This window comes from Erinaceus europaeus, chromosome 1 (genome assembly GCF_950295315.1).
Source record: "Erinaceus europaeus chromosome 1, mEriEur2.1, whole genome shotgun sequence".
NCBI lineage: Eukaryota > Metazoa > Chordata > Mammalia > Eulipotyphla > Erinaceidae > Erinaceus > Erinaceus europaeus.
In genome coordinates this window covers 103,047,762-103,063,426 of record NC_080162.1, presented here as the reverse complement: position 1 = coordinate 103,063,426, position 15,665 = coordinate 103,047,762, and the positions used below count along the sequence as shown (strand labels likewise).

Sequence of the window (15,665 nt, the reverse complement as noted above, 5' to 3'; positions counted from 1 at the left end):
GGAAGTGCAAATTCCGGATCCCACCCCCAACCTCTACCAAATCAGAAACTCTGAGGGGCGGGGCAGGCAATGAATTTCAACAAGCTCTGCAGGTGACTCAGAAGCTCGCTGAAGCGTGAGAATAGCCTTTGCGCAAACTCTCCATTCTTGTTCCTTGCAGACTAGGCCCCCCAGCTCCTAAACAAGTTTCTCTATCACCCACCAAGTTTCTCTATCACCCACCCCCACCCATCCCCGCCACCAAGGCTCCCCAGCCTCCTAAACAGATCCCTCTCCCCCTCCTTCTCTATTTGGCCGCCACGGGATGACGCACTGTTGGCTCACTCGGGTCAAGGACTGAGGCCCGAGCCGGCTTGTAGCGTAGCTTAGTGCAGAGAATCGATGTGGCACTGGAGCTGGCTGGCTCTCCGCAGCTCTCGGCCCAACTTCCACTTCCCCGCCAATGCCTCACAGGCATAACCACCTCCTAGCAAATGCCTAGGGAAAGGTCCAAATCTATTTCAAGTAGGTACCCATTGCAGGCCTAAGCCCAGAACCTCCTTCCCTCAGCAGCGAGAACCCTAAAACCTACTCCACCCCAAACTCACAGCACCTCATCCTTGTTTCAAAGAACAAACATGTCCGATGAAGTCGGTCATCCCACCAACAGATTTATTTTATAAACAAGTTTCTCACTGAAAACGCACATACCATTTTGACCATTTTCTTTTTACAGTGAACAATTTTATATATACACATTATACACGCGCATATAAAACATGATTATCTACAACCTACTTACATAGAATCTGCTACTCTTAATTTATCAGCGACTAATTTTAGTCACCGAGTCAGTTTTGTTGCTTGAATTGGATTGTACTATATCCTTAACACCTTGGTCCAACAGGTACTGAGTCACAGTGCAAAAACAGCACTTAAGATTGTCATCTCAGCTATCAGACAAAAAGAGCATAGATCTCTAAGGCAAGAGTTCTGAAAGTGGACTTGGACTTAAAATGTGGACCCCCATTCTAATGTTTACACCTGCTGCTCCTTTGTTTTTTCCATTAGGTGGGAATATATAGATTATAGAAAAACTATTCAAAAAAAAAACCCTATTAATATTTTTTAAGTTATAACTTTAAATTTAACAAAAATTCAAAATTACTTTTTATAAATACAAAATGTATTTAAAAGGGGCACTGCACTAATTAGTAGAGAGTGACTATCATGTAACCTAAAATTGGTACTTTATAAACCATTTCTTAAGGTACAATTAACTTTCCGATGTGAATTTGTTATTTAGTCAGTGTGCCAAATATTTTAGGTTTGCAGAAAATCAGAAAATTGATTCCCTTTTTCATTTGGCTTTCCAGTTCAACCGTAGAGACTTTCTGTGGCAGTTGTTACTCCTAAATCCACTTTTCTGAGCCTGCGAATGTCAGCAGTCATCATCCAGCATTAAAATAGCCTTTGTCTCCCTCAATGTCCACTTCCTGATCAGAATCCTCTGAAATCTCTGATTCAAGATCTTCTTGGGAGGCGGGGGAGGGTGAACATTGAGAGCCATCCAAAGCACCTTTATTCTGTTCACTGGGCAAGTTTTGCCTCTGGTCGCAGGGATTGTCTAAACTTTCCAGTTCTTCTTTTTTATTGCTTTGCGGATTCTCCTGAATAATGGGAACAAAAATTGAGAGCAACAGGATGATAAAAGATAGAAGGCAAGAGACCTACATCAATTGTCCTTTCATCTTCTACCATCTTTTGTAATTCCAATTCATCAATTGGTTTTAGCAAATAATATTATTCAGAAGATACATATTGGGCTCCTTTCTCACTTTAAAAGTTCCTGCTGTGCCAGAAAAGGATTATACTCTTATACGACTTAAGACTAGTCACAAATATGACAATTGACATATGTCAAATGAACAAGACTTCAGCCCAATGCCATGATCTCAAGATTAAGTTTAGGAGGAAAAAAATTAGATCAAAACAGATAAACAAAAATGTTTATTGTTTAACTATTTAAACTATGCCAACTGACAGTCTTATAGACACATAAAATATGAATACTAAATCATGAGTTGAGAGGAAGTTCAAAATTAGATGGAAGTTCTTTTCATTCATTCCCTGGAGTTCATAAACATACACAACATCTGTGGCCATTTACAAAATCATGGCAAAGAAAAAAAATGCAGAAGTGGCAGAATGTTGCCAACTGCAGGGAGACAAAGAATTACAATATACTTTAAATCTGGGGAGAAATTTCTAGAAAATATTCACATACTATATAGCAACCACTATTTTAAAAGTTTTTCATAAGTTGTGGTCAGGCCTTTTACCAAATATTAAGAAATAACTAGTGAATTTTTATTCTAAAATGGAGATAAACACTTTGTGGAAATATCATACAGACTAACATTTTAAAAAGCAAAATTGTTTAGTAAATCGGTTTTTTTTTACTATAAGATAAACAGATGCAGAAGATCAAAGAACCCGCAAATGTTTAGATCATGTTAAGATAATGAAATGGCAAGAATTTTCTGTTCCAAAGTATTCTTTGTAATACCTTCTTGCTTTTAATGAAAAAAAAAAACTGTAAACACTAGATTTAAAATTTACTGCTTCCAATTTCCCCACTTGGATTATTGTTTCATAAGTATTTTATTATAAATGGTAACTACAATATCAAATGTTCAATTCAGCACTGTTCCACTAACTGAAGAGTGCATTCAGACTAGGACATATAAAAAAAACTTTAGTTTTAAGTAAATAAAACTTCTTTAAAAACCGAGTTAGTCTTTTATTACATATTGCTTAACAAGGCTATTGGAAGAAAGACTGTTAGAAGTTTAAGCTACTTTCCAAACAGATTTGAATTTTTTTCTCACACATTCTCATTTTGAGAGCTGGCATTAGATGGAAAATAATTTTTAAACTCCTTGATATTTAGTTCTTTAATAAAAAATACAGAGCAAACAGGCCTAAAGGTGTTTATTTCCTTATATTTACCCTTGAGCTCTGCCTGGTTTTATTATGGCTGTGTAAATAAAAGAAACAATTTTCTCCCAAAGATAACTGCTTAAGTAATTTACTGTCAATTACTTTATCTTTCCTGCGTTAATTAGATAAACAACATATGGGGTTTATAAAACAATTAGCCAGGAGTTTTACTAGCCAGTGTGTGAAAACCCAAGCATAATTGATATAGGAACTGCATTAGGTGCTTTTAGCATTACTGCCACCTGAGCAACTCATCCTGAATTTCAGCAGGATTATTTACTTTTTTAATCAAGGTGAAGAGGTTAAATAGTCTTTCAAATGACTTTTGCATACAACCCATAACAGGCCTTGCATTCAGATAACATGAAAAATATTTATTTCCATAGAAACAGAACCATGTCCATACCTGTTTCAGTCTTCTCCATTTAGCCCGTCGATTCTGAAACCAGGTTTTGACCTAGGGAAAAGAATGAAAATTCATCCAGAATGCCCAAGCACCCAAGCTAGAAGCATGAGAGGCAAACCCCGGGCTGTGAAAGGCCAGTGCTCCTGGTGGGCTTCCACTGCTCTTACACTGACAGAGCTAGAGCACACCTTTCTCCAAAGTCCTCTCTGGCCCCTATCCCCGGTGTCCCCAGAAGCCTGCCCTTGCCTCGCACTCACTTGTCTCTCACTTAGCTGCAGCATCTTGGCCAGACGCTTCCTCTCAGGCGGTGAGAGATATTTCTGGGTCTCAAACTTCTTCTCCAGTTCGATGGTCTGATCATTGGAGAACCTCACCTGACCACCTTTCCTTTTGTGCAGAGGCCTCTGCAAGAAGGGGCTCCAGAGCAGGGGTTTGCCTGTGGGGAAAGAAGAATGGAAGTTTGTAACCATCTAGGAGTAGCCTGGCCAACCTCAGACCTATTTGATCCTGGAGTCAGAGGCATGGGGAGTGAGAGGTGGGGGGCTCAGAGATGAAAGGGACTGGGGAGACATCCAACCTGTCACTTGTTCCTACAGAACACCTATGTATCCAGAAACACATACACCCTAAGGCACACACCTACAGTACTTATACACAGACTACAGCCTTGTCTACTCAGATGCACACAATGGTCACACCTATAGCTGGACACAAACACGCCCATCTTCTGGTCCTAGGTTGAGCTTCAAATACGACCCACTTGGTCCAGCCATTCTCGAATTTAAGCACAAGTTTCTGCACGTCTAGGGTCTCTCCCTAAGTGGACCACATTTGTCAAATAACCAGGTGTGTGTAAGCAGAGGCGAAGGACCCGGACTCTAACTAGGGGTCATGCCTAGCCGAGTCCCCAGTCCTCGAGCAGGGAGCCAGTTTGAGGTTGATCGCGGGCGCTTCCAATCCTGGCTCCAGGGCGCCCCAGCCTCCTCTGATTTCACACCCGGCTTGCGGGGGAGGCCAGTTAAAGCCAGCGCTTAGGCTATGGCAACATTTCCGTCAATGTGTTTCCTGTTGGTCTATCTCAACAAACCCTTTGCTTCCTCCTGCACAGTTCCAGTAGTAACCCAAGGAAACCCAAGGCTCGCTATGTGCAAATGTTCGCCCAGGCCCCGCGGGGCCGAGGTTCCCGCTTGGAACCCAACTGGCGCACAGAGCCACGCTGGCGCCGCGGAGCCAACTCTCGAAGCTCGAATTTTTAAAAAGTACAATATATTTAGGTGAGAGAGAATATCTAAAATATAACCCCTCCGGATGTCTCTAATAATAAGAAAGGAAGGTGGAGGGTTGAACTAGAGCCCACACACATACAAAAAAAAAAAATTAAAATCTTAACTAAATGGATAGTTGTCTCCCGGGGTGCCTACAGGAGTTAACACCGACAGAATACGTTTGAAACTCCAAGGCCCCAAGACAGGGAGCCCCCGTTTTCTTAAAAATTTAAAGTTACTCTAGGACATCAGATTCCAGAGGAGTGAGCGCGGGACACGGATGGTTTTATTCCTTGGGTCGCACACAAAACAGGGCAGCAAAATCTGCAAGCCTCACGGGCCCGAGCTGTCCTTTCTATTCCCAAGACGTGTGGGTCAGCCTGTCAGTGGGTCTACCGGCCTTCGCACAATCGCTTTGAAAGCTAGCATTGTTTTTTCGAGATTTTGCTGACGTCAGGCTTCAGACTGGTGCAAAACAGCCTCAAAAAAAAAAAAAAAAAGGAAGCAACTGGTTATTTTAGCTGCCATCAAGTCACATCCCACACAGAGGAAATGAACAATATCAGAAAAACGGATCCTGGCTATCAGAAGTCGAGTGTTTCCTGAATTTGTCTGTATTGAGGATGTCGATAAAATAATCAGCAGCGTGCACTACTCCGGGGGAAGGGTCTGCTTCATGCAGTCAGGAAAACACTTAACAGCTTCTGAAACCAGATTTACTCCTATCGAGAACTCAAGATTTCCTGTATGAACGGAAAGGGTCAGGCTCTTTTCACTGCACAAGTTTGTTGAACCAGGTCCAGCCCCGTATCCCACCCGGGCCCAGGGCAGCTCTGCCAGGGGCGCCTTGGTGCACCCCTTTCCCTCGCTCTCTCCCCAGCCCATCAGGTCAGGGTGTGGGGGGTGCCCACCCACCACCCCGGACAACAACAGCGCCCCGGGATTGCCCGGGGCCTCCAGTCCCCGCCGCAGCGCCCCAGGTCTGGCCGGAGTCCGAGCGCCCCGACGCCTGCAAGGTGCAGGGAAGCCAAAGAGAATCACCGTGCCGTCAGTCGGGCCGCGCGCCGCCGCCGCCCCCCGCGCGCGCCCGCTCGCTCTCTTCGGCCGCAACTTTCTATCGCCGCCCCCGCCGCCGCCGGCGCGCTGCCACCTGCCGGGTGGCGCCTTCCTCGCCGCCGCCCCGCCTCGGCCCCGCCGTGACCCCGGCCACCTTACCCAGGGGGTCGTGGCGGAGCAGAGCGTGCGTGTAGTCGTTCACCGTCCGCGGGAAGGGGTACAGGGGGCCCCCGAAGCCCCCCGGTCCGTAGGCGGCGGCGGCGGCCAGGGGGTGCGAGAAAGCGGGGTGCAGCGGCGTGGGCTCGTACACCGGGGTCCGGTAGGAGGACACGAGGCTGGTGAAGGAGGAGTTGGGGGACGGCAGCGTGGGGGCGGGGGTGGGCGCGGCAGGCCCGCGGCCCAGGATGTCGTCGATGTAGAAGGGCGTGGGGTGCGCGGGCTGCAGCAGCGGCGTGGGCGCGTACAGGGGCACCCCGACGGCGCTGGCCGCGGCGGACCCGGGGTGCGGGAACTGCATGGCTCGGCTCCTCCGAGAGCTGGCGGCCCGCGCCGCGGCGCTACATTTATCCGCGCTCCGCGCTGCCGGCGATAGGCTCGGCCGCCGCGGGGTGGGACCGCGCGTTCTGGCCCCTTCCTGCCGCCCGGCCCTTTGGCCAATGGCGCACAGCCCGCCCCCCCTCTGCCCGCCCCGCCCCGCCTGCGCGCTCCCCGCCCCCGGGAGGCCCTGGCCGCCCGCATCCCTCCCTGCGCCCTGCAGCCTGTGCCCAGCTGGCGCTCCGTCTAGTCCAGCAAAGCCCAGGACTGCCGCTGTCGGGGGTGGGGTGGGGGACACGCGAGCAAAGCCCGCCTGGAGCGCGGGCTCAGTCCCAGCAGGGAGACACCTCGGCAGAAAGCGGAGGCCACTCAGCCAGGCAACCAGAGCTGCACCCCGCGCGCCCCGACACCCCGGGCCGGGCCGCACCGAGCCTTCGCAGGCCGGGGAATCGTATTCCCGGAGTCACGATGGCACAGATTGTCGCCCGAGATATCTCCGGAGCCTGCTGGTAGAGAGTGAACCGGGTTCCTGGGCAGCTTCCGAGGTGGGGGGGGGAGAGATCCAGGGCGCTTAGCTGCGTCCCTGCGGAGTATAGACGACTAGATTTAAGATTCTCCAGATTTTTAGCCACTGCAAACTTTTTCATTTCTGGGTCTCATCCCGCCAGCCCCCATCCTCAGCTCAGCCTTTTCCTCGGGTGCGCTAGCAGCCGCTTAAGGAGGAAACCGAGGGAAAGCCTGAGATTCAAGGCGTCGGCAGAAGCTTCGCAGCCTTCCCTGTGCTCCGGGGACTGCTTCAAGGGTCGGGGCCCTGGGCCCTAGGAGCGCAGCTGCGCGGCCCCGCATCCCGGTTGTTGCACGTGTTTTCCATTGAATCGGAGGCGCGGGCCTGGGTGGCCTCTTCTCTGAGCTGTTCCACGCCGCCTGAGGGGCTAGGGGGCATATTCTTGATTGACGCCCTCCCGCGGTCGGCACACCTCGTGGTGAGCGGTTTCTGCTAAGTGCTTTTATTAATCATGGAAAAGAACAAGACTCCAGCTAGTGGTTTTTGGATTTTTGTTTGTTTTTTACTTACATCGTGTAGCTATCTTTCGTATTGCAGCAGAAGAGAGGTCTGGAAGTGGGATAATCAGAGTTCTGATCTTATTCCACACACTTTTTGCGGAGTAAGTTGTTGCTGCAAAATAAATTTACTGTTGAACAACTAGTGTTTCAGACTAGAACAAGAGCGATGAGTTTCTGACATCACAGAGGTAGGAAACAAAATTTAACACACTTTATGTTCTGTGGAGACACATAGTGATCCGAAATCTTGTATAATAAGGAAACATCTCATTGCAAGCATTAAGGAAGGGAATGGGTTATACAAGGAAATGATGTTTGAAAAATGAGTTCATGTCAGGGCCAGGTGGTGGCGCACCTGGTTGAGTGCACATGTTATAAGTGTCCAAGGACCCGGGTTCAAACCTCTGCTCCCCCCCCCCCCCGCACCCAGGGGGAGAACTTTGCAAGTTGTGAAGCAGTGCTGCAGGTGTCTGTCTGTCTCTCTCCCTCTCAATCTCACTCTTCCTTTCAATTTCTGGCTGTTTCTATCCAGTAAATAAAGATAATTTTTTAAAAAGAATGATTTTCAGGGGAGTCGGGAGGTAGCGCAGCAGGTTAAGCACACGTGGAGCAAAGCGTAAGGATCCTGGTTCGAGCCCTGGCTCCCCACCTACAGGGGAGTCGCTTCACAGGCAGTGAAGCCGGTCTGCAGGTGTCTATATATCTCTCCCCCTCTCTGCCTTCCCCCCCTCCATTTCTCTCTGTCCTATCCAACAACGACGACATCATCATCATCAACAACAATAATAACTACAACAATAAAAAACAAGGGTAACAAATAAAGGGAATAAATAAATAAATATTTTTTAAAAGAATGATTTTAAAAATGAGTTCATACCTATTGAGTCTAGAGAGAGGAGAACAATCCAAGTTCAAGGAATAGGATGTAATTGCCAATACAACTTTGATTAACTTATCTTCTTTTTGTCATATGAAATATTTTGGCACTTTACCTAAAAGGCCCTTACCTGTCTGAGGGTTCATAGGTATCTATGAATATGGTGACAGTAGAACTGCAAGCAAAGACCTTTTTTTTTTCACTTTTTTTTTTTTAGTATTTATTTCCTTTTTGTTGCCCTTATTTTTATTGTTGTTGATGTCGTCGTTGTTGGATAGGACAGAGAGAAATGGAGAGAGGAGAGGAAGACAGAGGGGGGGAGAGAAAGATAGACACCTGCAGACCTGCTTCACCGCCTGTGAAGCGACTCCCCTGCAGGTGGGGGGCCGGAGGCTCGAATCTGGATCCTTACGCAGGTCCTTGTGCTTTGCGCCGCGTGCGCTTAACCCGCTGCGCTTCCGCCTGACTCTCGCAAAGAACATTTTAAGTGGTCCAGGAGATAGCATAGTGGATAAAGCACTGGACTCTCAAGCAGGAGGTCTTGAGTTCTATCCCGGGCAGCACATGTATCAGAGTGATGTTTGGTTCTTTTTCTCTCTCTCCTTCTATCATCCTCATTAATGAGTAAATAAAACATTTTTTAAAAGACTATTTTAGGTTTAAATCGAACTTTTATACTAAAAGTGGATAATAATATTTAGCTGTACCTTTCCTCTGTTACACAAACTCCTGGAAGGACATACACATTCACACAAAAACTATGGTATGTATGGTTATTTATGAAAAGTGAAGTGGAGTTGGAGAGAACACACTGTATATACTTTGTGATATTTGGAAGAAATGCACATAGCTTATTCACGTCTGGGACAAGAGAAATACAAGGTGAGGGGGTCGGACTGTAGCGCAGTGGGTTAAGCACACATGGCATGCAGCACAAGGACCTGCTAAGGATCCTGATTCCAGCCCTTGGCTCCCCACCTGCAAGCTGTGAAGCAGGTCTGCAGGTGTCTATCTTTCTCTCCCTCTCTCTGTCTTCCCCTCCTCTCTCCATTTCTCTCTGTCCTATCCACAGCAATGACAACAACAATAATAATAACAACAATGATAAACAACAAGGGCAACAAAAGGAAAAAAATAGCCTCCAGGAGCAGTGGATTCCTGGTGCAAGCACCAAACCCCAGCGATAACCCTGGAGGCAAGAAAAAAAAAAGTACAAGATGAATCCGATGCATCTTATACAGGAAAATCACAGAAAGGAAACAGAAATCACCTTGAAGGATCTGCCAAATTTGGGGTGATTCAAACACCAGAAGCCTGTTATGCATTATAATGAGTTATTATAATTCATACTATTACTATCTATAGTAATACTCAGAAAAATGATTACGGGTAGTACAATTGGAAGAGTTCCAACTAACAAAGATAGAATCAGAAAGTGTAGTGGTCCGGGAGGTGGCGCAGTGGATAAAGCATTGGGTTCTCAACCATGAGGTCCCAAGTTCGATAACCACCAGCACATGTACCAGAGTGAATGCTGGTTCTTTCTCTCCTCCTATCTTTCTCATGAACAAATAAACAAATTCTTAAAAAAAAAAAAAAATAGAAAGTGTAACAATTATATCAAAATAGAGTCATCACTGGACATCAAAAACATTTAGTGAAAAATTATTCAAGATGAGAATTTTCACATAATATCACCCAAACTGCACATGGCACAAAGCGCAAAGACCAGTATAAGGATCCCAATTCAGGATCCCAGTTTGAGCCACCGGCTCCCCACCTGCAAGGGGGGTCGCTTCACAGGCAGTGAAGCAGGTCTGCAGGTGTCTTTCTCTCTTCTCTGTCTTCCCCTCCTCTCTCCATTCCTCTCTGTCCTATCGAACAACATCAATAACAACAACAATAATAAACACAACAACAAGGGCAACAAAAGGAAAAAAGTAGCCTCCAGGAGCAGTGGATTCGCGGTGCAGGCACCGAGCCCCAGCAGTAACACGAGGCAAAAAAAAAAAAAAAGTTAATAACTGGCCCAGGTTCAATCCCCACCATAAGCCAGAGCTGAGCACTGCTCTTTAAAAAAAAAAAAAAAAAAAAAAAGGAAGAAAGAAAGAAAGGAAAAGTAAATGAATAACTGGGGCCAGGCGGTGGCGCACCTCGTTAAGCACAAACATTACAATGTGCAAGGATCTAGGTTCAAGCCCCTGGTCCCCACCTGCAGGGTGAAAGCTTCATGAGTGGTGAAGCAGGTCTGCAGGTGTCTCTGTCTCTCTCCCACACTATTTCCCCCTCCTTTCACAATTTCTCTCTGTCTCTATTCAAAATAAATAAAGATTTTTTAAAAAATTTTTAAAAAAAGAAAATGAATAGCCTAGATGATTGAGCAGTAGCTAAAATAACAGATTTGCAAACATGAGATCCCAGCGCCAGAGTGATGTTCCAGTTCTCTCTCACACACAAACCATTTTTAATTTTTTTTTGACCAGAGCACTGCTCAGCTCCAGCTTATGGTGGTGTTGGGGGACTGAACCTGGGACTTTGGAGCCTCAAGCACAAGAGTCCCTTTGCATAACCATTGTGACATCTACCCTGCCCCTTTTTTGAATTTTTTAAAACATTTATTTTATCTTAATGCGAGAAATACAGAGAGAAAGACAGACAGATCAGTGCACTGCTCTGGTGGTACTGGGGCTTGAACCTGGGACCTTTGGTGCCTCTGGCATGAAAGTCTTTCGCTTAACCATTATATTGTTTCCCCAGCCCCTTTTTAAATTTTTTTAAAATAGGATTTTACATGTTTAAACAAATGAAAGCATAGGGTCAGCAGGATAGCTCACTGTGAGTGTACCTGCTTGGCCATACACATGACTCACTTGGAGCACAGCTTCCTTCTACCTCTGGCTTGAGTTTGCCATAGGATCATTCCTTACCCTCTATATGGAAAAGTCAGCCAGAAGAGGTAAAACCCTGGCACTATTGAGAGAGAGAGAGAGAGAGAAAAAAGAGAATAAACTGCTACAAGGTTGGCTCATTGGTAGAGCACATACCTTGCATGCAATCTCCCAGCACTAAATAAAAGCAAGATAAAAATAAATAGAGCCAATAAAAAATGACCAATAAGGGCTTTGATCTCTCCCCTTCCATTTGAACTCTCACATTTAAAAAAAAAAGTGCTGTCTTGTTCTTTTAAAGATAAAATGACTTGAGATTAGGTAGAGCACATATATTAAAGTCCCAGACACTACCTGCAGAGGGATTTTTTTTTTTTTTTTGGCCTCCAGGGTTATTGCTGGGGCTCAGTGCCTGCACCATGAATCCACTGCTCCTGGAGGCCATTTTTCCCCCTTTTGTTGCCCTTGTTGTTGTAGCCTTGTTGTGGTTATTATTGTTTTTGATGATGTTGTTCATTGTTGGACAGGACACAGAGAAATCGAGAGAGGAGGGGAAGACAGGGGAAGAGAAAGACAGACACCTGCAGACTTGCTTCACCGCCTGTGAGTCGACTCCCTCCGGCAGGTGGGGAGCCAGGGGCTCAAACTGGATCCTTGTACCGGTCCTTGCGCTTTGCTTTGCGCCACATGCGTTTAACCCGCTGCGCTACCGCCGGAGCCCCAGGGGATGCTTCTTGAGCAGTGAAAGTGTTATAGATGTCACTCCTCTCTACCTCTCTATCTCACCCTGTATCAAAAATTTTATTTATTTATTTATTTATTTATTTATTTATTGGATAGAGACAGCCAGAAATGGAGAGGGAAGGGCATGATAGGGAGAGAGACAGACACCTGTTTGCAAAGCTTTCCCCTGCAGGTGGGAACCAGGGGCTCGAATCTGGGTTCTTGCACATTGTAGCATGCGCTCAACCAGGTGCACTACCACCTGGCCCCTCAAAACAATTTTTTTAATTAAAAAAACTAGGGAGCCAGGGACCAGGCGGTAGCGCACCAGGTTAAGTACACATGGTACAAAGCAAGGACAGGCATAAGGATTCCAGTTGGGCTCCCCACTTGCAGGGGGATCTCCTCACAATCGGTGAAACAGGCCTGCAAATGTCTGTCTTTCTCTCACCCCCTTTTTTTTAAAAAAAAATATTTATTTATTCATGAAGATAGGAGGAGAAAGAGAAAGAACCAGACATCACACTGTGGGTACATGTGTTGCCGGGGATTGAACTCAGGACCTCAAGTTCAAAGGTCAAAGGCTTTATCTACTGCGCTACCTCCCAGAGCTCTTTCTCTCCCTGGCTCTATCTTCTCTTCTCTCGATTTCTCTCTGTCCTATCCAATAACAAGGGCAACAAAATGGAAAATAGGGCCTCCAGGAGCAGTGGATTCGTAGTGCTGGCACTGAGCCCCAGCAATACCCTGGAGGCAAAAAAAAGTTAGGGAGCCAGTTGGTGACATACTTAGTTGAGTGCACATGTTACAATGTTCAAGGATGTGGGTTTGAGCCCCTGGTCCACACCTGCAGGGAGAAAGCTTTGCAAGTAGTGAAGTAGTGCTGCAGGTGTCCCCATCTCCCTCTTCCCTCTTGATTTCTCTGATTATTTTTTAAAAGATTTTATTTATTTATTTATTTATTCATGAGAAATATAGGAGGAGAGACAGAAAGAACCAGATATCACTCTGGTAGATGTGCTGCTAGGTATTGAACTTGAGACCTCACACTTGAGAGTCCAGTGCTTTATCCACTGCATCACCTCCCTGGACCACCCCTCTCAATTTCTGGCTGTCTCTATCCAATAAAGATTTTTTAAATCACTGGGAATGGTGGAGTCATCATGCAGACACTGACCCCCAGCAATAACTCTTGTGATAGAAAAAAATACACACACATTGAAAATTTATATTAAGTCTGCATACAAATTCAAGTAGCTCATTGCCCCTCAGAAACCATATGTGGAGATCTTTGCAAATTTTTGTTCTCTGTGGTCTAATCTGTGTGTAGTGCCTACTCTGTTAGTCATAATTCTCATCACAGGGCCTGATAGAGCAGTTGGGAAAGTGTATGAAAAATAGTATTCTAGAGGGTCAGGCGGTAGTGCAGTCGGTTGGGCGCATGTGGCACAGAGTGCAAGGACCAGCTTAAGGATCCCAGCTCCCCATCTGCAGGGAAGTCACTTCACAGGCGGTGAAGCAGGTCTGCAGGTGCCTATCTTTCTCTCCCCCTCCTCTCGGTTTCTCTCTGTCCTATCCAACAACAATGACAGCAACACAACAATAATAATAGCAACAACAACGATAAACAAGGGCAACAAAAGGGGAAAAAATAGTTTCCAGGAGCAGTGGATTCATGGTGCAGGCACCGAGCCCCAGCGATAACCCTGGTGGCAAAAAAAAAAAGGAAAAAAGAAATACAGCATTCTCTTGAGTATAATGACAGAAACAGGAATGGGAAGGGGTGGACAGCTCTTATAACCTAGAAAACTCAAAAGGTACCTTCAAAAGTTATGCCTGAATCTTCAAAGATTGACACCTCAGTGAGCTAAGATGATAGGTGGGATTATTATTTTCTCACAGTCTATTTATCCTTCACCCTCATTTTTCTACTTTTTCTGCTTTTTCACCTACCAAATAATTGAGACAATGAATTCATTCAGTGTTTTTAAAGCAAAACACTAACCAACCTTCACTGTCCTTCAAAATAGTACTTTATATTTGCTCTGTTCTTGACTCAGGCATCAGCCAAAATGATCTGATTTTATAAACCTTCCAAAATAAATATTAAAATTTTAGTGAAATAATCACTAATAGAAGAGAAAGAAGCATCACCCCTCTCTTTGATTTAGCCACAAACTCTGTGAACTGGATGGAAATCTTAGAAAGATATAACATTCCAACATCACTACATAAGCCTCACCAGTAAATCGAAGCACTTAATTCTGTTAAGCTATATAACACTGCCTCTTCGAAACTAATCGTCAGATCCATGTTCATTTGGCTATGATTTAAAAAAATTACAACCACATTTGCCAATGTCACATTTATTGAACTACATAATTTTTAATATCACTTGTGTAGGTTTTATAGTTTGTTTTATTGTTTTAAAAGTCATTTGGGGCTCTAAAAGAACTATATTTTTCCAAAGTTGTCCTTATAATTTTTTTCACACAGTCAGAACTAATAAAACAAAACTGTTGTAGCTATTTAATTCAAAATCTCTTGGAGTTTCAATATTTTTTCTCTGCTGGATACTAAAACCAATAAAGCTACATGAGATTTTAATTATATTCTGAATTAAACAAGACTCTCAAAAAATTTGGCACCATTTATTTTAGTCACTGCTTTTGTGCAAGAGGCCAAACTTTGTAAGAGAAGGTGGTTCTCAACTCTAATTTATCTAGTAGGAATTTAGGTGAACTTTTGTAGTTTATTTTGCCTAATTAAATACCCAGCGTTAAAACTTTAAGAAATATCTTATAGTTTGGAGTAGGACACCAAAATAAAAAACCTGGGTTGAGGGTAAGGGTGGATGTTCAGCTTCATGGGTTGGGGGGGCGGGACACAGTCTTTTGGTGGTGAGAATGATGTTTATGTACACTCCTATTTGTAGTCATATAAATCACTATTTAATTAATATGAGAGGGGGAAATTGATTGTATGTCTCAAACATTTTAAAGCACACACTGAATCTCTTTAATACATAGGCTGAGTCTTTGTTATGTTGACTCTCTCAAAAGCTTAGACCAGGGAGAACAGAAGCAACTGGTGGCACAGCTATATACAAATAATGTCAAGGGACATAAATTATGGGGATGTTGGGTATTATACAGCAAATCCTAACAAAAGGATATTTCAAAGTTAACCCAATTACCAAATAATGTGATTTTAACAGTATCTGTTGTCTTCTTGAACCCTAAGACAGCAGGAACCTCACATTTCCACTATAGATCCTATATTTCCCCCAGTCCTGGAACCTTAGGGCGGGGCACATTGTCCTGCATGATTCTCTCAATTCATATCAAATAATATTGCATCCGCCGATCCCAACCTAATCAACGCAACGAGTACCACCTCAGCATGCTTCACTTCAGACTGTGTCCAGAGACTTCAGATGTGGAATGACAACCCTTCAGCTTCATTACTCAGGTGAGACCTTTCCTTTCATAGTATTCTCTAATTCCACTCCAGGTGGTTCACTTCCTAACAAAGTCCCCAAACCTAGCTATAGACCAGGTCCCGTGAGATACAGCATATGTTCACACGTATCCATAAACTAGGGCAAAATATATACCTAAAAGCAAAAGTACACAATAGTCTGCAGTGAGTCAGTATAAAGTTCCTAATGAAATAGTATCTAATTAGACTTAGATACCCTCTTCACCTACTTCCTATTACAGTTCTCTCACTCACTCCAAAGCTAACCTTAGCAAAGCAACGACTGCAAAAGCTGAATAAGGGCAAGAGACTGGCATACTTTAATGATGACTCTTTAGTCACTATCAGGCCACCCCATCAGCTGGGGCCCTATTCGGGGAGTCCTAAGA

The 15,665-nt window shown here is 44.8% G+C and overlaps 1 protein-coding gene across 1 annotated transcript; it reads right to left on the bottom strand.

The window, feature by feature from the left end:
* Positions 1-630: 630 nt before the first annotated feature.
* On the bottom strand, positions 631-6,381 carry HHEX (hematopoietically expressed homeobox). The gene is made up of 4 exons (XM_007516795.3): positions 5,869-6,381; positions 3,646-3,824; positions 3,389-3,439; positions 631-1,649 (listed from the first exon to the last, which is right to left on the bottom strand). The coding sequence occupies exons 1-4, from the start codon at positions 6,224-6,226 to the stop codon at positions 1,431-1,433; spliced, it is 807 nt and encodes a 268-aa protein (XP_007516857.1). The 5' UTR covers positions 6,227-6,381; the 3' UTR covers positions 631-1,430.
* Positions 6,382-15,665: the final 9,284 nt, after the last annotated feature.

Bases quoted from the DNA above. Each gene is read 5' to 3' on its own strand.
- HHEX (XM_007516795.3), bottom strand. From the start codon at position 6,226: ATGCAGTTCCCGCACCCCGGGTCCGCCGCGGCCAGCGCCGTCGGGGTG. The intron at 3,825-5,868 runs GTAAGGTGGCCG...CTTTCCCCACAG, and splicing joins GCTCCGCCACGACCCCCTGG to GCAAACCCCTGCTCTGGAGC. The intron at 1,650-3,388 runs GTATGGACATGG...CCCATTATTCAG, and splicing joins AATGGAGAAGACTGAAACAG to GAGAATCCGCAAAGCAATAA.